The sequence below is a fragment of the Pelobates fuscus genome, chromosome 4 (assembly GCF_036172605.1).
Source record: "Pelobates fuscus isolate aPelFus1 chromosome 4, aPelFus1.pri, whole genome shotgun sequence".
Lineage (NCBI taxonomy): Eukaryota > Metazoa > Chordata > Amphibia > Anura > Pelobatidae > Pelobates > Pelobates fuscus.
The window spans coordinates 349,769,154-349,795,139 of NC_086320.1; the positions used below are offsets into that span (position 1 = coordinate 349,769,154).

Sequence of the window (25,986 nt, forward strand, 5' to 3'; positions counted from 1 at the left end):
ATTATTGCATTTGAGCTCAGTTATATACTCAGACACAACAAACTATATTGATGGACGTAGAAAAGAGGGATTTGGGTCCAAAATAGGGACTGTCACTACTAAATAGGGACAGTTGGGTGGGATAGATTCACAGCAATAAAACTCACAGCAAGACTTACAGACTTATCTACTAAAGTGAGAAGTGAGTGGATTTTAAATCTAAGGTCAGAATAGGCAAACTGGAAGAATTCTTTAGGCCAGATTTGTTTTTAGTTTGGCTACTCTGGTGTGAAATTTGAAATTTACTTTGAATTCTCACTTTGGTAAATAATCCTGATGGTGTGTGTAAAATTTACAGTAGTAAATTCTTGGCAATTTTAAATCTGGGACGGGAGAGAAGCCGATGAGGCAGTGCTAGCGAAGCAGTGATCGTCAAGGCTGCTGGCAGTTGAGTATCTTAATTAAACTGCGACAGTGGCCCAAGCTGGAAGTAATGAGTGACCATTCGCTACCAGGGCAGACTGCATGTCCTCACTGAAGCAGGCAGTTCAGCAAATCAGCCACGGAAGGGATCCCACACTGAACCCTGCAGACGATCCCAGGCTTGTGCAGAATTGCGCCACACTGACCCAGCATGAGAGCATTCAGACATAATTGTGTTCTATATTGGGCTTTTCACTGGTGTGCGAAGAACTGATCATAGTTTGAGTAGGGTTCTCTTCAACCTATCGTTTCTTCTAATTGTTAAATCCCTCCTCCTATAATATTGTAAATCGCTACGGAATCTGTTGGTGCTATATAAATGGCAATAATAATAATAGGAATGTTAGAAGCAGTGGGCAAAATATCTGGTCTACTCTCCTGCTGTTCTGCACTCTTCGATATCATTTTACACCCCTGTGTGCTGCGCTTTACCGATGTAGTTTATCATCTAAATTTAAATTTAGACCAAAAAACCATCACTGGCATGATCACATACCTCTTCTCATTATCATGAGAATAAATCCAGACATAGTCAGTCACCTTGCAGTTTGTTAAGAAACTTGAGTAACATAAGAATATGTTTAGAGAACAAAGCACATCAGAGGGGATTGATGTCTGGAAGGACAGCTCCCAATTTCCTTTTCTGGATAGTTTTTCAGAGGTGCTGATGCTATAGTATCCTGCTACATAATCAAATGAGAGATCGTGAAAAAAAAATGGTAATGATTAGAGCTCGATTGTAAGAAATATATAATACAGATTGGCCAAGGGAAGGCTTTCAACTTGCAATCAGATTCAGGTTTAAAATTCCAATCAATTCTCTATTCTCGTCATTATAGTTAATACTAAAACGATATATTTTTGAATACTTGCTTGGACACGTTTTTCTTTGTTTTTGGAATTTTAAAGTAGATTTATTTGAAATGTGTACATTTGCTATTAGTTTAAGTACAGCTGATACAGGGAGAAATTTTAATGAAATAAAAATATTTATTTTTTAATAAACTCACGCTTTTAATAACGATGTTCTCGAAATGAATCTGTCACTTTTTGTCTTTACCATATTCATGTTCGCATCCCACTGCGACTATATTATTTTAAATATTCTGTGAAAACATGGTTTTGTAAGAATATGTTTCTTAAACACTCTTCACCATCATAAACTCTTACTTATTTTACTTTTTCAGCCTTTTAGAACACTGCTACCGTGGCATGAGCAGGTCAGATCCAAGCCTGTAAGGAACAAACTATTTTAATTATATAGGTTGTACTTGATCCTTTGCAGGTTCTTTTTTATAACATAATATTGATCTCTGTAAAGGAGACATAAACCCGTGAACTTCGTTAAACCAGGAATACCAATCACTGAACAGTGAATTGTTGTAAATCACTGACCAGATGGAAAAGGTTAGAGCCTGCCTTTACCTGTCTACAGGTTGTTCAGGGATTCTCAGTACTTTACTTTGGAATGGCAAACTGAGAATGGCAAAGAGAAAACTTAAGACGTCTCAACATTCTTCTTCCAACTTCTCAACATTCTTATGTGCAACACATGAATATATATATGTATTGTAGATTGTACAGCGCTACGAAATTTGATTGCACTATATATATATATATATATATATATATATATATAATTTTTTTTTTACATAGTGATCTTTAATTTTGTAGATATTGATGTTTGGTTTGGAGTAACAAGGCCAGCTAGATTATCAAAGAGTGTAGCCTGCTTCCTAGTGGCAGCTTCTGTGAACTACACGCCTGCCTATACCCAGTATAGACAAATGGCACCTGTCTAAGGGTTGCCATTTAAAAACATGCTCTTCTGACACATAGCATCTCTGTATGACGTATATAACCAAATACCAAGTTCCTGTATAATACACGGGGCCCTCTGTCTATTGTTCACAGTCAGTGTTATAGAATGAGTACAAGGCGCCTCTGGTGATCTGAAAGAAGAGTTAAGATTAGTATCAGGGAAATGGGGTTTGACAAGTTTTTAGTAATTGTGTACCTAAGGCAAACTTAGTAGTAGACCTCAGCTCAATATGTTGCCCTATGCTAGATAGACCGTCAAATTCCTGGCCCGTAAATCAATATTTAGAAATGTCTGACATTCTTTAATAAATCCTCTCCGGCAGCAATTAAGCCTTAGCACAACATACAATTGTGCTTTTGAACCTCAAAAATTTACATAGAAATCTGATTGCATGATATAAGATATCTCGCAACTAAAACATTAATTATTTCAAGGAAGACAAATATAAATATAAATCTATATATCAGTTTTTCCTACTCTGAGGCCTGTAGACATTGTATCCTCTGACACAATATGGAGACACACATTAATTAGAGTGTATCTGTGTTTGTGTACTTTCTTTCAGCTTGCTTGTTCTTTAGTCGGATGCAATCTCTAAGGCTAACATACGCCTACACATCGACTGCTTTAAAATAATTAAAGTGGACCTGTCACCTTTGAGGTTTTTGTCTCATTAAATTTACCTCCCAAAAACCTATTTTGTCTCTATTTTTCAAACAGTGCAATAGCTTTGAAGTATTAGAGGTATTAGTTTCATACTCTGCAAAAGAATCCTTCAGTGTGCCTTCCTGTGACATTTCTGATAAAAGCGGTTTAAAGGGACCGTACACAAATAACTTTCCATTTTCCATATGATTAGTTGGGCAACCATAATTTCACCCACTGCTCAGGGATTCTGTATTCAAATAGAAACAATACCACAGCACTTTTTAAGCATTTCGCTGAACCCATTTAAAGTGCTGTCTGCCCATATGAGCATATCAATGCATGTGCATGCATACATTTCAATCTGTGCATTAACATGGACACAGAGAACAAATGACATGCACAATGTGTTGCCTCTGACAGTTGACTGTAGCAGAGAACCTTGGAACCTATGTGGAACCTTGGAACCTATGATGGAACCAGTAGAATCTTGGAACCTATGTAGAGCCTTGGAACCTAAGATGGAACCAGTGGAACCTTGGAACCTCTGCTAAAGCATGGCTGTCTGGAAGAAAGGCTATGGCTCCCATCATAGAGATAGGGACAAAACATTGTTGTCATCATTTTTTTGTAGTTCTGTGAAAGTAACTGACACTAATCATATTCTATAAAACAAATTAGTGTCTAAACAGGAAAAACACAGCAGAAATATTATCTGAATAAGACCTCTTGAAAACATGGAGAGATTATGCTTGAGATTTGCAGTAGTCCCCGGAGAATGTCCCTGGGAACGATGTCTATGTGTAAAAGTCTCATTGGAAAATAGTTAAGGATATTTTTGAAGGTACACAAAAGTGAAAGATATCCAAGTGCCACCAGTCAAGAGGGGCTCCATTACAAGGCAATCCATAAAACAGGGGAAGGATGCTTACAAAATACATGCAAAACGAACACAATATGCCCCTGAAGTAATAAATAGCATAGCAATCTTGCATGCCGTTTTTTTTTTTTTTAAGCAGCGTAGACACCCAAAAATATAAAGAGAAACAAATATATAGTGTAAATCCGATAGATCAAAATAATATTTCTCGCAAAGGAAATAAAGTATCTTACGCACGCACATGGCAGAAGAAGTATTATCCCTGCATGGGACTTTAGGCTTTGTCCCAATGCAATCAGTATACCCAGAAATGAAAGAGAAGGACCCCCAAAATGGTTATATTCCCAGGAAGATTTATAGATATAAAGTGCAATGTTTTGGAACTTTAAGAGCACTTTAAGCGCCTTTGTCAAACTTGTGCCAGGTATTTCTCTGTCATTGACAAATAATGTCTTAGCTAACCATGTACGTAAGTGAGGATCTTGTTTACATTTGACATCTTGTAAGCATGTGCAAAATGAGTAAGTTGTTGTTGAAGTGTGTTTTACGATAAATCTGGCATTAGGGTTATAACGTGTGCCTCCAATTTCTGTTGAGTATTCCTAACGATTAGTACTTTGTCAGCTTCTACTTATAGTTTGAGTATGACAATACGGCCTGCAGATCGCTTTGTCTAAACTTCTTGGCTTCCCCATTGGGCCTCAACTTCATTTTCTCGAGATACAAATCTGGCATCAAGCAGAGTCATTTTATCTGATAGATGTCACTATGTCTTCATGAAACCAAGATCAGATAAAGGATTTTGTGTTCCCTGTAGTTCCAAGAAATGAATTCATCAGAATCAGCATGTAAACATAAGGAGCTAGTACATTCACATACTTCCAGATCCAATAATGGGGATTTTGTAGAATTTTTTTAATAAAACACTGTGATAGGAACTGCCATCCTAAGTAAAGATGAAGACTGCTCTATGATCATGTACAACTCAATCTGGTCTGGGTGCGCTGTCCCTGTTATTTTAACCCAGCAATGTAATATGTTCCAGTTTGCTTACATTGTAGGGTTAAATCCACCTCTAGTGGCTATTAATATGACAGCCAATAGAGATACTTCCTCCTCCTGGCAGAGATCTGACAAACAATTACCGCAGCTAGCAGCATATGATTGGAGGATCACAGCATTTTGCCGCACATGCATTCTCCTATCTAGTGCTTCACTATGACAAACATTGGATTGGACAAGATCACGAGTGTATGCTGTCTGACATCACTGGAGGCTACAGCGGAGGAGAACAGGTTCTGGAAAAAAGATGAGCAGTCTCTTACAGGGCAAAGGGGGTGGACAGAAGGGAACCTATTGTCCCAAAAAAATAATTGTTATGTTTTGTCCCCTTTAAGCTCAAAATTAATACTTCCTGCTCCTCATTTGCTCCAATGGTAAGGGAGAATAACAAAAAATATGAAAAAAAGAAAAGCAAAAATAATTGTGGATATAAGAACTAGTGTATCATGAGTATGCACATCTTCCTCAATCATTTATTCATATTGAAAACACATTTCATTCAATGGTTTCTCATTAAATTTAAATTGGAGTTGTCACCTTCATGCAACATTGGTTTCCATTCAGTTCAGCTAGAGATTTCATTATTACATATTTTTTTTTTTAGTATAGAATTGTTCATAAAATTCTAATTTATGGAAAAAAAAGTTGAACCTACTTGACGTGATACCTAAATATCTCATTATGCATGATATTTAATCAGTTAATTTATTGTAACAATATATTGAGTTAAAATTTCATGGGGTGATATATCAATGTAAAAATGGAACAATTCTGACGCAAAGTGATAAATATGAAGCAATTAACGGATAATATGCCATTAATTTCCACTGGAATCTTTCTCTGATAAATATATATCAACTACATCATCTGAAATATCTCCAATGTTACCTTGATACAAAAAAATGCCCTGTATTTCTAAGAGAAATTAACATGGTTATTCACTAATGTGAGATTTCAAGATCTATTCAAAGTGAATTTCACATTTAAAGGGACACTATAGGCAGTGCCGGTGCAAGCATTTTTGCCATCCTAGGCAAAAAATATTTTGCCGCCTCCACTCATGCAGACTAATACACACGCTGACTCAAGTATAAACACACACTGATCCATACAAACTAACGTGCACACACTGATCCATGCAGAGACACACAATGAACCATGCAGACACAAACACTGACCTACACACTGACCCATGCAAACACATACACTGACCAATGCAGACACACACTGACTCATGCAGACACATACACTGACACACACTGACTCATACAGAAAAAATAACCCATACAGACACACACTGACCCTTGCAGACATACCCTGACCCATGCAGACACAAAACGACCCATACAGATGCACACTAAACCAAACAAACACACTGACCCATTCAGACACACACTGACCCATGCAGACACACACTGACCTATACAGACACACACTGACCCATGCAGACACACACTGACCCATGCAGACACACAATGACCTATGCAGACACACACAATTACCCATACAGACACACAATGACCCATGCAGACACACGATGACCTATACAGACACACAATGACCCATACAGACTGGCATACACAAACATACTGACTGAAGCAGACTAACACACATTCTCTGACACACATCCTACCTCCATTGCTGTTCCTATGTTGCCTGTGCCTGGTGGCCCATCACTTCCTGTCTCAGCCCCGCCTCTGCTATCCTCCCGTCCACTTGCTCCCACGTACAGGGGAAGGGGCAGGAGCGAGCAATTGAAGCGCCCTCGCTCTGCTTCACCATGGGATGCCTGGGAGGGGGCCTGGCTTTGAGGGCTGACGTGTATGCCGCCAGACCGGTGTTCTACCAGGCGCTAGTGAGCAACAATGTAAGTGTTCCCTAGCACCCGGTAACATGGCCGGCGGCACACTCTAAATAATAGAGGGGCAGCAACGGAGCAAACTTGAACATAAAGTCAGGGCCGCCACACCCCTTAAGCAGCGCCCTAGACAGCCGCCTAGTTGGCCTGTAGGAAGTGCCAGCCCTGACTATAGGCAACCATTTAATTGAAGTGGTCTGGGTGCAGTGTCCCTGCCACCCTTAGTTCTACAATGTAAAACAGGGGCAGAGGAACTCGTTAGTTAACATTAAAAAGTGTCCCTTTGAGGTAAAAAAAAAGGCCAAACTGGAAGAATTCTCTAGGCCAGCTATGCTTTCAATTTAGCTACTCTGGCCTTAAATGTTTTATTCACTTTTGATTTTCACTTCAGGAAATAACCCTGATAGTGTAATCTCTTATGGGCCAGATTTGACAATAGGCAGCTACAAGACACCTGTCTACTACTGGGTCCTAGCCTAACTGCAAATTTTTGCTCACTTTTTTTCCATTTTCTGTTCAGTAAAAGTTTTGTCTCTGTTTTTGTTTTTTTATGAGGAGGGAAAAGATGCACATCTGGACTTTGTGTGCGTCTTCCAATTAATGGAGTATATGATTGCTTTGGGAGGGAGATGAGATCTCTGTACCGAGAGATACAGCAGAGTTAAATATGTCCCCAATGGGGAGACCATAAAAATGTACTGTTTAAATCAACATCATGCATTCAGCTCAATTCTTAAAATCCTTACTATTGTTGATCAGCGGGTTTTTTTTTCTCATTATATAATAATCTTTGAAATGTACCCAGGATTGGTTATTATATTTGAATAAAGTCAAAATTCCATTCTAGGGATATGTAGAATAATATCATAATATAGAACATATAGAATATTCATCTTTATATAAATGATGCATTAATATCTTGGTCATTGACTATAGTATGTTTTAACGCTTGAAATTTGATAAACCCACTGTTAAGACACTTCCACATTTCCCACAATACTTAGACGGGAAATATCATGTAGAGACATGGCCAAGGTTATCCATCACTATTTATTACGCTGATACTATAGTCTGCACACTGGGCTGAAAAATATGTGCAATATCTATACAATAGATTGCTTCAAGGTACGCAAGAAGGTGTATACAATTGATAGAGAATTGCTGGAATGTTTTGAGAATACACCCAATTGAATTCTTAAAATGAACGGAATGTTTACAATGCGCTGAATGTTGAAGTTGTTCTTTATTGATCAGTTACAATGTGTTGAACAAGCAGAATAGTCTAAATACACACATATTGTTCCATTAAAGGAAGGATGCCAATATCGTTATGTATGATCTTGTTACTGCTGATTAAGACAAATTCCCACAGATAATGTTATGATGACAAAATTAAACTACTGTATAGTGAAGACCAACCAAACAGTTCAGTTTTATCAGTTAGTAAGTAAAGATGGTTGCATGAAGATGTTTTACTAGGACCAGTTAAGTCCAATCATTAAGTACACAGAAAACGTGGGCACACAAAGTAATATCCGATAAGCAGAGTTTATCTCAAGAAGTGGTACAGCAAAGTTTTTGCTCGCATCCTGAGCCTTTATCAAGCCTTCTTCTAAACTCTGTCTTTTGGATATTAATATGTTTGCCAAAGTTTTTTTGTGTTCATTTGGATTGCTGGGAACCCGCCCCCCTAACATGGTGCACCCTCGTATAAAATATCCTTTCATTGAGCATGTGCAACACCAATTTGGTCTACTAAACCATCATTATGAGTACCACTAAATTGGGTAATAGTAACAACCACTGGATGTTGGGCATCCCCAGAACGTACTTAAAAACCAGAGTAATCTGAATGTACCTTTCCTGGTTAAATACTTTGTTGTAATTATTATTATTATAGAATGACTGTATACAGGGTTTTTCACAGCTCCCCCATGTGGCCATATTAGTAATTACTATTTTTATTTTTGTGTGTTTTTTGCTATATTGTTTATTATTTTTATTTATTTTTTTGTGTTTTTTTTTTAATATTTAAAGCTAGTTTTCCAAATCACACTAGCTCATATCCAATTTTGAGCATGCAGAACAACAAACTAATTTCCATTATAGATGACCAACAAACTAAATCAATTGTGATATTTTAGTAGTAAGTAAAAAGATGCCCAGCTCGCAAATTCTAGTGTTATTCTAGGAGAGTGTATTTTTCATTTAGCGAATATGTACTTTCACTCTCTACAATGTCAGTTTGTTGTAGACCCATCCCATGTTCTTGCCCGCAACACTTGCAGTCTGCAGTCTGCTCTGACAATTTGCCACGGTGTTTGATGTATTTCTTGTCCCCAACCTTATTCAACGAAAATTAGATACATTGAATCATACAAAACCAAGCAGTATTTTTTGGAGCTTGCAATCAAGGATTTGCCTTGCTGGCTGTCTAATACTGAAAAGATTGTGTTCATGTTTTTTAGTACAGCCATGCCTGAAAAGCTATCGCGAAAACATTCTTTTAATGCCAGAACAGCACAGACAATATAATGAGGTTATCAGAGCTGATACAATACACCTATTACCAGTAAAAAAGAACAATCTGTGTTTGGATTAGTGGAACTTCAGAAACTGCATTAATGTATACAAAGCAAAGACGGAAGCCTATCAAAAAGGAATTAACGGTTCAATCTCTCTAAGAAACGGGTATTTGTTTCACTATATAATGAAAAGAAAGGGAGACTGTGCGGCTTCTGAATGTAGCTTTAGATATGGGAGATAAAAATGAGACTTCAATTAGTGTAGTAACTGAATAGAAAGCACATAGTGCAGGAAAAGCGAAGATCACGCATTGTTACTAAACTGAAAAACGATTGTCATTCATTCCAATTATAATGTGATTTGTCAATATTTATTTATTTTTCCGTAACAGAAAATACAGACTTTTTTTAGAGTTTTTTTTGTTATCCTTTTTCTAAAAGTTTTGAAAGATTAGGATGCAGTGCTACTGAAAGATATTACTGAACCCTTTTAGAATTCTCTGTACGTGTTTTATTGTGATCATTGTTCAGTGTTATAATAACACTATGGAATAAATATTTTTTTAATTGTATTTCTGGACAAACCCATATTTATCAGTTTTATACATTTTATTTTGTCGATGCAACAGGAATGGACACAGTATGTATTGTTGCATCTAACTCAGAGTGCTGGGTGGAAATTGGTCCGTAAGTGGTCAGAATGTCATCACAATGGGCCAAGTTTATTCCTAACACTATTTATTTCTGAATTTTATAAACACAATGAATACATTGAAACATAGAATGTGACGGTGGATAAGAACCATTTGGCCCATCTAGTCTGCCCAATATTTCAAAAAACTTTTAATTAGTCCCTGGCCTTATCTCAAGTCTAGGGCAGTCTTATGCCTATCCCACGCATGCTTATACTCCCTCGCTGTGTTAATCTCTACCACCTTAGCTGGAAGGCTATTCCATGCATCCACTACCCTCTCAGTAAAGTAATACTTCCTGAAATTATTTTTAAACCTTTGCCCCTCTAATTTAAGACTATGTCCTCTTGTTGTGGTATTCAATAAACAGCAAATTGTAGTGAATTCAAAGTTGAATTCCAAAATTTAGGACAAAATGGGCAAACTGAAGAAAAGGTGACATTGGAGATTTTTTATAATGAATCATTTACTCCTAAATTTCACAATTCTGTTTTCAACTCACTGTTTAGCAAATAAGCGCAACTTGTTCAAGACAAAGAAAGATATATTAGGATTTATTATAACGGAATTGTTGAATAATGAAACATAATTGCATAAACTTACTTTACGGGTTAAAGTAGGAATGTGTGGATATATATTTTAAGATAAAGTATTTATGTATAAGACAATTAAAGTGGTAGGCACTAACATGTGTCTCACTGTGACTGTTTTGTATAATACATTATTTTTGTAACGCATTGCTTAACCCCTTAAGGACACATGCCATGTGTGACATGTCATGATTCCATTTTATTCCAGAAGTTTGGTCCTTAAGGGGTTAAATATGTTTACATATTTCTGACTGACAGTCTTGATATATTTTAGTGCTTCACAAAAACATCTTTTGCGAAAATCGGAATTGAATGTTGCGAGCAGAACAATATGTTCCAAATGATATCAAAATAGAGTCGACCCCTTAGTTAATGAACTATATAGATAATGCATAACAGAAAACACAAAATACAAATCAGCATTATTAAAAGATTAAAACAATGCTCAGATTTTTACGTTTCCCAGGTTGTGTCGCTTCAGTGAGACCTTCAGTTTCATCAGTAAAAAAAAAAAAGTTATAAAACTGCTGTACTCTTGCTGGTACAGCCAGAATGACGTATAATATAAGGTGACAGCTGAGATGGCAAGGACAGAGAGGCAAGTACAACAGACTTCCTTCCACTCTAAATTTCATCAGTATCGCTTGTTATAGTGCTTATATTATCTCATATCTATATTTGATATATCCCATATTCACGGTTAATTTGAAGCAAGATAAAATAATAAACAACAAATAAATGAGTAGCCAAGTTCATCTGTATTTTTTTTTTCAGAAATGAACCCCAAAGATTTGTTAAGTTCAAATACAATATTATTGCAAATTCCCAAAATTGATTGTTAAAGTAGAGTGTCCTTTTTCATGCTTTGACGTTTCAGATTTAAATTAAAAAAGAAACATTGTAAGACCTTGTAAGACCTTGTAATGACAAGGAAAACAACTTTGTCAGCCTGGCACTATAGTTTCCCTTTAACCCCTTAAGGACCAAACTTCTGGAATAAAATGGAATCATGACGTGTCAGACATGTCGTGTGTCCTTAAGGGGTTAAAGATGTATCCCATGCATTTGAAAAATGTCAAACTTCCAGATTGTTAATTACATACTATAATTATATCTTCTTTAAATTAGGTGACAAAGTATTGACTTCTCCTACCTCTAAATTAGATATCAGCATACATTTTTATAAATGATCTTTTAGTGTAATCTATTTCCATAAGATTGTTTTGTTTTGTGCACTCTGATTTTATTCTTTAATGTGTAATACACAACTTTTTATATACAATAAGGTTTAGTCTCTATAATGACTTTATGACCTCTAATTAAAAAAAAAAGAGGAAAAAAAAATATATATATATGCGTGTACATAATGTGTATGTTGTATATATACATACATACATATATACAAAATGTGTATGCTGTGGAGAAATAAATGCAGCACTGAAAACAATTGAAAATAAGTCCAGTGAGTGCACTTTTCTTTTTTGGCTTAGTGTATGAGACAAAAGTTGCACAGTGACCATAAATATACCAAGACGTCGAATGGAGAGCCCTTCTTGATTGTGTGTTTATATATTACTTATATGTACATTATAGATTTGTACCGTATTCTATGACACTGCAGGTTAATCGTATTGTCTGCTACTATATTACTGAGTGCCGTGTTATTTCGGCATTTCTAGTGCACGCTGACATTGTGTGTTAGGGCGTACCTATTGTGATAAGGTAATGACAGGGATAAGACACATGAGAAAATCTCTTTATTTTCCTTCAACAAATCGTCTCTCTATGTCCCTTTTGTCTTCTCTCCTTCATCCACAGGCAGTTCATTGCATGCTGTCCTCACTCCATTCAGAACTTGACATTCAAAGGTACTTGATGAAAATTGAATCCTCTCAGAGAGTTAGTACTTTCTCTTCTTTTTCTCTGCATTTGCCTGAGATTTTCCCTCTAACACTGTGCCTTTGGCGATGTGAATGTTTTTGCTAAAATAGACAAGGTTTTGCATGCGTTCTGACCTACAATGAAAGAGCAAGCGGCAACTTAGAGTGCTTTGCATTCGAGCTTTGGCATGTACATTTTGAACATGGAGTCCAATTAACTTCCCCTAACACATAGTTCCCTGTCGTGACCCTGAACAGTTTTTGTTGGCTCCAAGCTAGCTGAGAAAATCCTTGGTTCTGTCCACTCAACATAATTTATCCTTCTGAAATGGCTAGAGCCCTCCACATGAAACATATGATCGATAATGTTTTATTCCTTTGAATTTGCAGCTACTCTTATTTTGGATTATAAGATTATAAAAGATATAACACTTCACATATCAAGGGTTAAGCACTTAGAGAATGTGTACAGGGATGTAAAATTGTTCAATTGGCCCACAAGGTCTTTGTGTCAATCAGAAGCCCACAGTTGCAACAAAACAACTTTTGTATTTGGTTAATGTGAAAAATACACATTGAAGGAAATAGGAATGTTCTGTTCTACAGAAAACAAAAGTGTTAAACTACTAAAATTGAGGCAATCACTTTGGAAATCTGTGGAACCAACAGGCAAATGATTACATTTACATTTTTACACCACTGTTTAGAACAGAAAACTTTGCTAAATCTAAATCTCCGCTATTATACTATGATGATTTTATATATGTGTATATATATATATATATATATAAATATAGAGTTCAAGTAGAGATCGTAGCCGTATTAGTCCAGTGATGTAGATGTAAAAAACAGATACAATTTGTATCTTGTAATACTTTTTTTATTGGACTAACAGATTTTTTTAGTGACAAGCTTTCGGGATAACCTCCCTTTCTCAAGTCTGAAGCATTTCTGAACAAGACAACACATAGAATTCAAAGTTGAGTTGTGATACAGGGGTTAAAGCGACATGAGTGTAGATAAGACACAGGTTTGGTAGAAAATAGACACCATCTTTGTAGAGGGTCATAAATATCTTTCTGAAGAGCAGAGTGAGGGGGGAGAGAGGGAAAAGAAAAACAAACAAGCAGACAGTGCAGAGGATGGTACACTTTATACATGCACACACACATAAAAGTGTATATGTGAACGCATAAACACATGTACATATACATAAACACATATACATACATGCACATGAACTCATATACACAAATATAAATGCACAGTAATATATATATATAAGCATACATGCATATGAGTATGGGAAAGCATAGGTTAACACATAGTACTTGGTATATAGATAGAATAAACATATAGGAATGAATTTTAAAGTGTTGGTACATATGACAGAATAGTAAGATAATGCTGGGAGAGTGTTCATGTAAAGTGTTGGTAGTGGGACAGGAATCCCAAAGTTGCTTTAACCCCTGTATCACAACTCAACTTTGAATTCTATGTGTCGTCTTGCTCAGAAATGCTTCATCATGCTTATCCCGAAATCTTGTTATTAAAAAATTATGTTAGTCCAATAAAAAAGGTATTACAAGATACGAATTTGATCTGTTTTTTTACATATATATATATATATATATATATATATATATATATATATGATTTTTTTTCATATAGTTTAATGTTTTGAAGAAAGAAAAAAATCAGGTTTATCCAAAAATGTTAAATCATTTGAAAACCTCATCCAAAAATATTAAACCAAGGCCTATGTGTGAAATACACCTTAACAGGTACCAATCATCTTCAGGGTAAGTATTATTTTAGTGCATGGAATTCTCTTGAGAATTAGAGCCAAGTTAAGTTGTTTGAATGCATGCTTGCACCTACACCTGCATTAATTTGCAGCCGCCAAGCTCAAACTTATATTAGTATATGTTTATATATTATGTTAAGTTTTCATTTCATGTGGATCAGCCTATTCAAACATACAGGATATGAACTAATAAATGTATTTCCCATAGAAATCTGTTATTTGGTATATGGCAATTTGGGGCTATCTCCCTTCCTCTCTCCTGACTTCTGCACCAGGTACAATGTAGAAAACAGGTTACAAAGATTCATAATCCAAATTTTCCATTTTTTGTAGTGGAGATGCTCGTGCTGGTGTTAAAGTGACAGACAATGCCAGTACATACGTGGTATAAAAATATCTTTACAAATGCATTAAATGTAGGACAAAAAGTGAACAAAGCTCATATACTCTGTAGATATTTTTTTAAGTGTAGGGGTACTCAAATAGCTGATCTCCAGATGTTAGCTGGCCATGACTCACATAAACCTCTCACAGCCAAAATCAGATCAAATGCTTGGCAAAGGGATATGGGAATTGGATGCCAATACTTGAAGCTTTGAATACACCTGCTTTTGTGATTAATACATTTGTGTTGTTGTTGTTGTTGTTGTTTTGTTTTTAAATTAAGTTGACCATTCACTTTTAAAGTTTGTGTGGTCTATATGTTGATAATCTGGTGTTTCCATGACATTGTTAAAAAAAATACCACTCAATAGCACACATTCAGTCATGTGACAGCAACAATATTTGAGCCTGATGAGGATAAGAAAGTAATTGCTGGCCTGGTTTGCTCATATATATTGTAGTATCAAAGATCTCCAAATGTGGTCATTATATCTTAAGGTAGCTAGACTGATAACTCAAAGGATACCCCGATTTAGTATATTACATTTTGGTTTATTTGAGATGCCCCACTTTAAAACATTAGGGGTATATCTATATAACAACCAAGCCCTGCGACAGGCCTTGGAATAAATGTGTCTCATACAAAATGCTGGTGGGGAAAGTTGTCAAAAATAATGTTTTGTAGCTAGATGTCAGAAAGTTTCTTCCAATCTCTTTTGAAACTGCATGCTCTGTGTCTACATTTTCTATTTTTATTAACAAACTATATAGTAAAAGAAATGAGTTGCAATGTGACACATTCTCTGCAAGAACGGAGACACCTGTTCAGTTTGCATGCTCTGTGAGTGGAATCATATCTCAGAGAACAATGTCTGATCTAGCATTGCTCCCATAAGTAACAAATTGCTTGTGTTTGTAAGTTGTCAAACATTAATCTTACGTAACATGCTACACATAATACCTTCCCCAAGTTTTATTAAAATAAACTTTTTTTTTTTTTGCCAAAGCAAGGCTGTGATCAAAGACGGGGTCTCAGTTGACTGAATAAGACATGGATTGCAATCTGCCTGGGGATACTGTGAATAGAGGGTACAATGATGATTCTGCCTTAACCCTTTAAGAGAGATATAATTTTCAGTTTGTTGGACACAGTTCTGCCACTCAAAGGTTTAATATTATGTAGAGTGCATGACAATCAAAGAGAATCAAAAGACAAGTGACGGATACCCCAATATGTATTCATGATAGTCATCCTTCGGGAATTGTATCTTTCTAAGAATCTATATAAAATTATGTTTGCATTGTTAAGAACAAAACACAGGGAATATGCTGACGATTGTGTGTGCCCAGCCAAACCAACATACAGTGACTCTAAGTTAAAAGGCAATCCTTTATTTTTTAATGATTGGAGTATCCCCTAGTGATTTAATGTGCATTTTAATTTACTACTTAATAAATGCCCTTGAGTGGCCAGATTCCATAACAGGTGACACCAGTTAACAGCTGCATATCACGTCTAGCGATAAGACTTCCCAGTATTCCTGCGAGACAACAAACCTCATTTATTTAACAATGCAAGCAACCATGAACAGGACTGGATGGGACTTTCTTCTTCAACTTATATATAGTTATTTTTAAATTCTGCCCTATTTTGTTAGAAGAAAGGAAAAGTAATCTATTAATAGTCAAACATTATTTTCTATTCCCCAAAATGTGATAGTGAGTGGGATGAGGTTACTGCAGCCTCAATATAGAATACAATATACAATAAAAGAAAAACGGAAAAATAAAGAGGTGTAGTGGATTATTCAGCAGAATGCATTACTAGTAAATATTACCGACACAATGAAAAAAGAAATACCATTTGTATTGTTTAAGAAAAAAAAAAAAAAATACCTATTAGTTCCTCAGAGATAATTTATAAACCGTGTTATTTTATGTACTGTGCAAGTCAATGGATATCACTTGGCAGATGATTTTAGAGTATTAGTAAAGTATATTGGTCTAAAATGGATTCATAAAAATGCTAAATAAAGACTCCATGATTGTACATACTTTTAATAGAATTCTACTTACGCCAAGAGAATTACTAGATCTGGAAGGTGTAACCTATGACAATCTAAAAGGATGCAAAAACAGCAGAGTATTTGAATGTTTTGGAATAAGTCATGACATAGGCACTGTCGTTATTCGGCAGGTGTTAGTTTAAATTACCTTTAATAAGACTCGGACACCAGTTATTCTGTTGGAGTATAACGTCCACACCTTTTATTAAATCTTAAACAAATTAACAAATTTAGGGTCATTGTCATTTCTGACATTTCGTTACTATCCCCCCATACAATACCCCTGACAATGACCCTAGCACTTAAACAATAAATAACATTTCAATAACATTTAACTTATAACACACGGCCTACCAAAGAGGCCCCAACAAACGTTACTGTAGGGGTGTACCCAGACACCCCTACCCCCTAGGTTCGTAGCCACCGAAGAGCTTGAACCTACCAACACTCTTATCCACCTGGCCTACTCCGGCCTAGGCCTTGGCCTATCCACTTCCAATTCCAGCCAACTTCCGGCTTTACCATGCCCTGTTCCCGCCGCTGTGACCAAACGGGAACACAACCAAACCTAAAGGGAGGGTGGGTGGGACAAAGAACAGGTGAGTGAAATTTTGTTAAAATGGCTCCTCTCTAAGATGGCCGCTATTTAACTTGCTCTTAGACCACCCCCACGCTGCATTACCCTAAGCCCACCCCCAAATCTTTACCCTGCCCACTCTCTGGCCCTGTCAAGGCCCACTCCCCCTCTGCGTTGTTCCGTGGGCTTCCGGAACATTAAAGGGACACTATAGGCACCCACACCTCCTTATCTCATTGTCCCCTTAGTTCTATAAACCTAAAAACATTGAAGCTCTAAAGAAACTGCAATGTTTACATTGCAGGGTTAAGACTGCCTCTAGTAGCTGTCTACCAGACAGCCAGTAGAGGCAGTCTTAATCCTGCAATTTAAACAACGTTGAAGTCAGTGAAACGATGCTGGACGTCCTCATGCTTTTGTATCATGACATTCAACTTCCTAAAAAATCAGTTAGGAAAGCATTGATTCAATGCTTACCTGAGGGGAGGCCCTAATGCATGCGCAGCACTTGCCGGACATGCACATTAGCCTCTCATCATTGCCGATGTCGGAGGCGGCAGAGACAGGACCAACACCAAGGGACTTCAGTCCTGGAAAGAAGTAAGGTTTTTTTTAATCCTTCCAACACCTGTTATGGGGGGTGGTCATTAAGTTTATCACTGAGGGACACTATAGTGTTAGGAATACACTTTTGTTGTTTACTGTTCCTTAAAAGCATTGATTACACGTTACAGATCAGTTGTATGGCAGCCATAATATTCTGTTCAATTCTTAAAACTTATCTTTAGAGACCCGTAAATACAACACGAAAAAAATAGAAGATGGCATACCAGCTTTAGATAAGCCATTAGTGTTCTAAATAGGAAATACATTAAATAATAATACATGCATGTTTCATAGGAGATAAGTGAACCTATAAGACAACTGTCCCTTATCTGCTCTCAAAACCAATGTTTCTAAGGTAAACAAAGTGGTAAAAGTGCACAGAAAGAGGTAAAGACGTGCAGGGAGATATATCGAAATTTACGATTACTTACTGAACTATTAAACGTGTTAACACAAAATATTGCCATTTGTATACTCTTTAAACTAATGATTAATCATTTATATTAAGTGACTAAAAAGACAAATGTATTGCAATGATTAGAAACGCTTGCACTCCACAATTATGTTAATAGCTGGCAAATAAAATATTAGCATTATAAAGGTTTATAATGTGTGTTGTTGCGTTTCGTGCAGGTGGTCTGTGGGTGTTCCAATTTTACATATTATATACATGCTGTGTCTGCTGTGTCTTGTGTTTAAACCCCAGTGTTAAATGAACTGGAAGCAGCGAGTAGCTGCTCTTTGAACAGCAAATGTGTTCAACTGACTTCACAGCAGGATGCCTGATTATACCTAATATTTTAATAGCAACATATCTCCGCCATGACCTCCAGATGGTCTGTTCTCAGCATTAGTTATTCCTATCATATAATTACTGTTTAATGGCGGTGACAGGAGCTGACGGCTGCAGCTAATGAAAACCTAATAATAAATTAAGGTATGCTTAAAATGCAAATGCTCAGGAAGTCAGACAGTAAATCATAATTCTTCTGTATAATGACGGAGTTATCCGAAAATTGACATTGTGACAAATTTGGTTTTCCAGTGTTCTGTACATGTTCATTTTATAATTTCCTGAATATTGTTTCATAAAAAATATATAGTATATGCCCACCATGGCTACATTTTATTTATTTAAATATAACAATGTATTTGACTTCAAATCCCATCACATTAGCTCCAAAAGAATGATGAGATCTGTAGTACTGAATAAAGTGCTAGAGGCTGCCTATGTATGTACTTAATTTTGTAGTTAAAGGGACACTATAGTCTCCAGAACAACTACAGATTATTGTATTTGTTCTGGTGAGTATAGTCACTCTCTGCAGGCATTTTAATGTAAACACTGTCTTTTCAGGGAAAAGGCAGTGTTTACATTACAGCCTAGGAACACCTCCAGTGGCAGTCACTCAGATGACCACTAGAGGTGCTTCCTGGATCAATGTTTAGCATCTCCACATTGCATGGAGGTGCTGAACCTTCCCCATAGAGATTTATTGATTCAATGCATCTCTATGAGGATATGCTGATTGGCACGGCACAGTGTTTTGCCACGCATTAGCCTCCCAATGTTTTCCTGTGGGAAAGCATTGGATTGGCTGTGATGGTCAATTCTGATTATCTCAGCCAAGGATGTGGAGCAGTGGGCAGTGGAATAAAGGTAAGTTTTTACCTTATGTAATGGGGGGACAGGTACCTAAATAGTGTTTCTAACACTATAGGGTCAGGAATACATGTTTGTTTGTGTTCCTTTAACCTTTAACAAGTGGGATACAGTAACATGTGAATTTAATTTGCATGAGAAAATCCTCTCTTGTTTCATAGTCCTCTACCACAGGCTATAGAGTACAAATGTTGCAGTTACATTGGTACCGGAGAGATATTTTAACAACTAAAGTTATAGCCAGTTCTATTAACAATGCTACATCAGTGATAGTTTCTCCTTTCTGACTCTTAATGGTTAGGGTCTTGAGTTACACCGTGGTGTCATGATTTTGGATGTTACGTTTTGAAGTTAATCTCAAGGCATGTCCTGTAGCTTAAACAGGGGCCTGGCGATGGCACCTATTTAATTTGCCCCTCTACACCAATGCACGGAGCCCTATCCTGTAATCTGCGTAGGGAATTATTGAATCTTAATCCATCTCAGTGGTAAAGAAGTGGTATCTGAAGGTGTTCACATGGCTGAACCTAGAAGTGGGCAATGCCATCTGTGCCCTTTGAATGGGGGACTGATGTTTATAAATGGCTTGTGGATCACAATGATCCTGGGTTAACTCATAGATGTGTCTGATTTGTAGATAGCAATACATCTTCTTGGAACTTGTTTCCTTTTAGTGTTATATTTTTTGCTAGAGATAGGTTCACTCTTATATAAGGGAACATGCCATCATCGTGTACACTTGATGCTGCCGACATATCAGATTAAATGACCTGTCATTGCAACTTATTTATTCTGAAACAAGATGTGACATCGCACAGTGAACCTTTCAGCTAACTAGGTTATCTGGTGTGCAGCCGTAAACCCATAGCCGCAAAATATCATTCTCGTAGCAATATGAAGTGTGTTTTATAATGATATTGGTCAATTTCTACCTGGATAGAGGAAACCTCTGGCACTTTAACAACAAAGTGACTCTATTACAAATCGTATGAGCTACCCATTATGGGAGTTGATGTCTGCTAGACAAAGTTTTGTGCTAGACAGTCCACACTTCCAGCAGATGTTAAGATACATTTTTAGTAAAGGTAGCACATCTCAGCTAAATAATATTTATTCACAGCAATTGCTGGAGATTTTATTAGCATGGTGTATACATTAATTATTAAAACTTATTTTAAGCCGATCTTGTCATGAATATATTTTGTGGATAAGAACTCCTCTTTAAATATATTAATGGAGTCTAGCTGCTCGATGTAAAACAAGTTTTATGTGAATGTCATTGATCAAGTTAATGATAACACAACAACTGATTTTCTGATTCTCAAACACTGTAATCTATTGATAAAAAGGTAAAATCACGATTTAGTGAATGATAAGATACGTTTTAGTAAAAATAACAAAAAATTCCTCATAGTAAAAAAAATATTCTAAAATAATTTCCCTTGTTGAATGAGCACTTGTCACTATAACTACTTCCGCTTATTAAAGTGGTTATGGTGCCATAGTTACATCCCTGCAGTATTTCCTTTAACTTGTTTGTCAGATTGACAAAATAGGGCTTTAAAGTCGTAGTATTGTAGCCTTTGGACTTGTAGCCGTGGACTTGCAAGCGTCCACTCCTGGGGGGTGGGGGGAGGGAGATGTAAGTTCCTCTGGATCAACATGCTATGTATGAGAAATTAAAACCTGTAATCCCCAACTCTTTGACCGACAGGTAGGTTGTAGACAGAACTATGAGCGCTACTTTGGTGACCTATTTGGTCGCCCCCTATGTGAAAGGGGGGGGGGGGAGGGAGATGTAAGTTCCTCTGGATCAACATGCTATGTATGAGAAATTAAAACCTGTAATCCCCAACTCTATGACCGACAGGTAGGTTGTAGACAGAACTATGAGCGCTACTTTGGTGACCTATTTGGTCGCTTTGACAAATTAGTTAAAGGAAAGACTGCAGGCACAGCAACCTAGCACTATAACCACTCAAATAAAGTAAAGTGCCTAGAGAATAGCTTTAATATTTATTTTTCACTTTCTTTCTTGCTTAACCCCTTAAGGACACATGACATGTGTGACATGTCATGTTTCCCTTTTATTCCAGAAGTTTGGTCCTTAAGGGGTTAAACAGAGTTTATTTAAATTAAATTGAGCAAAATAAACACAATGTACGCTTTCTTATCTCTTTTATATTTTCTTGCGTGTTAGCAACGTGTTTTTAGTGGCTATTCCTACCTCTTCTAGAGCTATTGGTGAGTTAATAAACTGAATTATTTTACAGGCTCCCTACTGATTGGATGATATTACAGTAATATTTATGTATATAGCATGCTATGTGAAAGTCATCCAAATACAAACGCCCGTGACATGAAGATAATGGACTTGTGAAGCATTGTTATTCACTACACGCCACATTTTCACAAATCAATTCTGAATTTCAACGCTGAGCCAGAAATAGCCAAGATGTGACTCCAGCTGAGTTGGATATTTTTTTTCAATTCCGCTATTTTCATCTCAGTTTTGCCATTCTGGACTAATTCAAGAAATGTCATAGTTTAGAGAATACCCCAGTAAGTAATCAGTTAGGAAGAAAAGGCAAAGTCTAGGAATGGAGTGACCCAAACTAAAGTTTGTCCCCACTTACTACACCAACAAAGCCTGGCTGGCTGCATAACTATGGACTGGTAATAACATCCCTCTGAAAAATGTGGCTGGAAAGTTAGTAAAGGAATATGGAAAGGAGCTAAAGGTCCAAAAACATGAATACATGTTACATAAAAACAGAAATCTATTCAAGCATAATCTCCCAGTGTTCCCAAACCGACTCGCTATCCTTAGAAAAAACATGCTAGTGTTGAAGAATTTTTCGAAACTGTCCAAAGGCTTTGTGTGGATCTGCTCTGATGGACAGCCATTCCTGTTACTAGATGCCCCAAGAGGTGATTTCAGTGCATGTGTCTATGGCCATCTCTTATCTCACCCACCAATAAATAATTTCAGAAGGTGAGCCTTGTGCTAGCACAGGAGCAAATGCATGTGTGCTAATGCTACAAGTTAATGACATGTAAATGGATCTTAAAAGGCAATGATGTCTAGCAATTAAACACTTCACTGGTATTTGTTCATCAGTTTTTACTGAAACGATTTGTTTGTTTGGTTTTTCTGTGTGTGTGTGTTTTGAAGTGTACTAACAGCAAAATCAGTCAATGGAAAAGTTACAATTTCACATTTCATGTGTTCTAGAACCTCCTGACTTCTCGCATTTTTTGTTTTTTCAGACAAAAAGCCCAAAGCTTTCTCCAAGTCCACAACCAAGCCTGGGAGAGCAGGCGGAACATCTCTCTGAGGCGTCTGCTGATTCTGGAGACGCTATGTTTGAGGGCGAATCAACATTGCCTTTCGTAAGAGGCAGCCGTACGAGGGCTAGTCTGCCAGTTGTCAGATCGACAAATCAAACTAAAGAGAGATCATTAGGTATGTCACTTATTCATGAAGACCTGTTGTTATTGCATTAATCAGTTATTCTTCTTGTTTGTTTTTTTTATTTTATTACATTTAATGAATCATGATGTTTTTAAATAAAGTTTTTTAGTTTTTTTTTTTTTTTTAGAAAATGCTCCCTTTTTTATCTGGCTGAGCTGCCATTTTACGTCAGACTCTACTGTTATCTGACCAAGCGTTGCTCAACTTAACTTGCTGCTGCTGTGATTGTTCTATGTGAAACTGCAGCAGCAGTCAAGTTAGGTTGATTGGCACTTTTGTCAGATTACAGTAGAGTCTGACCCAACGTGGCGGCTCAACCAGATAAAAAGGTGAAACGTTTTCAATAAAAAAAAAAAATCTACCGTACATCCTTTTAAAAACATATGCAATTAAGTTTCAATAAATGTAATAAGACTTTAAAAAATGAGAAGTGCGAATTTGATGACTGTTGACCTTTAAGAGTTGGTGATAGTGGTCACTACTAAATTGTTCACATGGTGAGTGTGCAACAAAACACATCTACGGCAACGTCACCTCTAGAAACTTGTGCTTCCTTGTTTTGATGATTATTATTATTTTATTATTATTTTATTATTTATATAGCGCCATCAGATTCCGTAGCGCTGTACAATGGGATGATGCCACAAGCATACACAAAGGTCACTTTCTTTTAGTATTACCATGTTATCGAATTCTTCCATTTTAAAAAACAAGCGTCGTAGCTATATTATGTGTTGGATTGTGCGGTTATTTTTGAGATGAGCAGACCACCCATTGAGGTGGGGAGCAATATTGCTTGCTGTACTCTAATGTGAATATATTGGCCCAGTGCCTACTAAGCCTCCATGTTTAAGGGCATTAAGTCAGACAAGTGAAAAATACATTATAATCAGGCAATGCTAAAAAAAAGAATAGCGGGGACTTTTCCAGGTCACACTTACTGTGCCCTGCGGTTTCTTTGAAGATCAGTCATTTTTTTACTTTCATATATACAATCGCTTTCCCATAACATTGCTATTTCATCACCGTCTTTATAATGCTGGCACTTTTTTTGAATTCTCCATTGTAGTTTGTTAATATCCTCCCCATGTACTGTCTGCCCATAAGCAAGGCTGGGGATTCTGCGAGACGGCTCAGTGGTGATCTATACAAAGTGAGATAGACTTAGCAAGTCTCATGTGGGTGATTTTCTGATTCCCCTCCTTTGATTTTATGCTGTGATGCCTTCACATTAAAAGACAGAACTAATTCGGAAGAAAGGCTACCAATTCCCTTACTGGCAGCTGCTTGCTCTATAATGTGTAATTCAAGTTGTAAAGAGTCCAAAAGCTTTAATGTTAATTATATTTTTTTCCTGTACTTAAAGGGAAAGTCCAGGCACCTAATGTGTTGGAATGTTTCTTATCATTATGTACATTTTTTTTGCATATTGTCAGATGCAATAACTAGTTGCTCCCTGGCTTCACCCTTTATTTCCCCACTTCAAAAGATAAAGAGACTACCAAAGTAGCAAGAAACATATAGCTCTCCCCAAGCTGTAATTCACAATATTAAAGAGTGCTCAGAAGCAGGGGCAACCTTTGGGGTGTGCGAGCTGTGCAGCCACACCTATATCCCCCCGCACATCCCCTATATACATTGCAGTCACGTACAGCCACCTTGCACATCTACCCAGCTGTCAATCATCTACAGCCACCTCCCACATCCCCCAGCTGTCAATCACCCACAGCCACCTTGCACATGCCCTTGCTGTTAATCACCTACACTGACCCCAGGCAGCCGATGAACTTGAGCACCATGGGGCCCGTCTTGGGTCACGCTGGCAGGTCTTGCCACGCTAGTAATGGAGGCAGAGCAACAGGCAGGCTCCTCAGCGTTTTTTTTGTGTGTGTGTGTGTGTGTGTGTGTGTGTGTATGTGTGTGCGTATGTGTGTGCAGAAATGTTTGTGTGTTAGTATATGTATTTGTGCATGTATGTCTGTGTATGTTTTTTTTTTAAATAATTATTTGCTTTATAAAGTCCCTATGCAAAAACTATGCACCCTGTACACACATTATACCCCCTATACACAGACACATATAACCCTATTTACCCTTATACTCCCTATACACATACACTACTCTCCTATACAAACACTATACTTATAAAGACAAACTTTTCTCCACACTACAACCGCTGTACACATACTATACCCCTTTAAACACATTTACTGTATCCCATATACACAAACACAACAGCCCCTGTACGTACACACACTCTGCCCCATACTACAGGCCCTGCTTTCCAGTTACGTGTGTTAGGCAGCAGCATTAAATCACGTAATTAGAGAGCCACCTATGGATTATAGTCGGAAGGCCTGCCCTGCTCAGAAGCCACACACAAGCTAACATACCCACAGGCAAGTATTTCAAAGACTTACATTTCCAGACACCTCCGCACAGCAGGAAACTTACAGGCTTCTTTTAGAAAACTGTCCGAGGACCAGGATTGGCTGGTCTGTGTCATTTTCCAGTTGAAGATGATGTAATTGTGTGGCATTGTTACCATCTAATAAAGTAAATTGAAACATACCTTGCAGATGGCTAAATAAATAAAAACAAAAAACAGATACAAACACAACAGAAATCACTGTATGGAAATACAACTAACATGAATTTAAAGCATTATTTCAAATATATTCAAGATGAATTTGACCACAGAAACACAGAATTCAAAGCAAACCATATACATTTGGCAATGTTTAGTTACACAAATGCCCTATCAGGTAAACACATCATAAAGTCTGCAATTATTATGATTAGTGCAATTCAATAATATGTAATTAAACTCAGAATATTGTTGCATGGGTCCAATAAATTGCTAGCTACAAAGTTGCTATGGAGATGACCATTGGAATATAATGTGAATAATGGGAGCAGCAATAATAGAAAAGGCTGAGTTGATCAGTTAATCGAAGGATGAAGCAGTGAATTTCTTCACTCCCATCGGGAA

The 25,986-nt window shown here is 37.0% G+C and overlaps 1 protein-coding gene across 15 annotated transcripts in view; it reads left to right on the plus strand.

The window, feature by feature from the left end:
* KIAA1217 (KIAA1217 ortholog) overlaps nucleotides 1-25,986 on the plus strand; it is a 591,389-nt gene that overhangs the window by 384,130 nt on the left and 181,273 nt on the right. For 10 of the 15 annotated variants that reach the window (XR_010090786.1, XR_010090787.1, XM_063452549.1 and 7 more), the window contains exons 3-4: nucleotides 12,355-12,435; nucleotides 22,790-22,985. Coding sequence is in view for 13 of the 15 variants with exons in the window: in XM_063452549.1 (XP_063308619.1) it covers nucleotides 12,355-12,435; nucleotides 22,790-22,985 (277 nt within the window). In the remaining 2 variants the exon portion in view is untranslated. The remainder of the gene's footprint in view (nucleotides 1-12,354; nucleotides 12,436-22,789; nucleotides 22,986-25,986) is intronic. The other 5 variants (XM_063452543.1, XM_063452555.1, XM_063452554.1 and 2 more) reach the window with 1 other exon arrangement.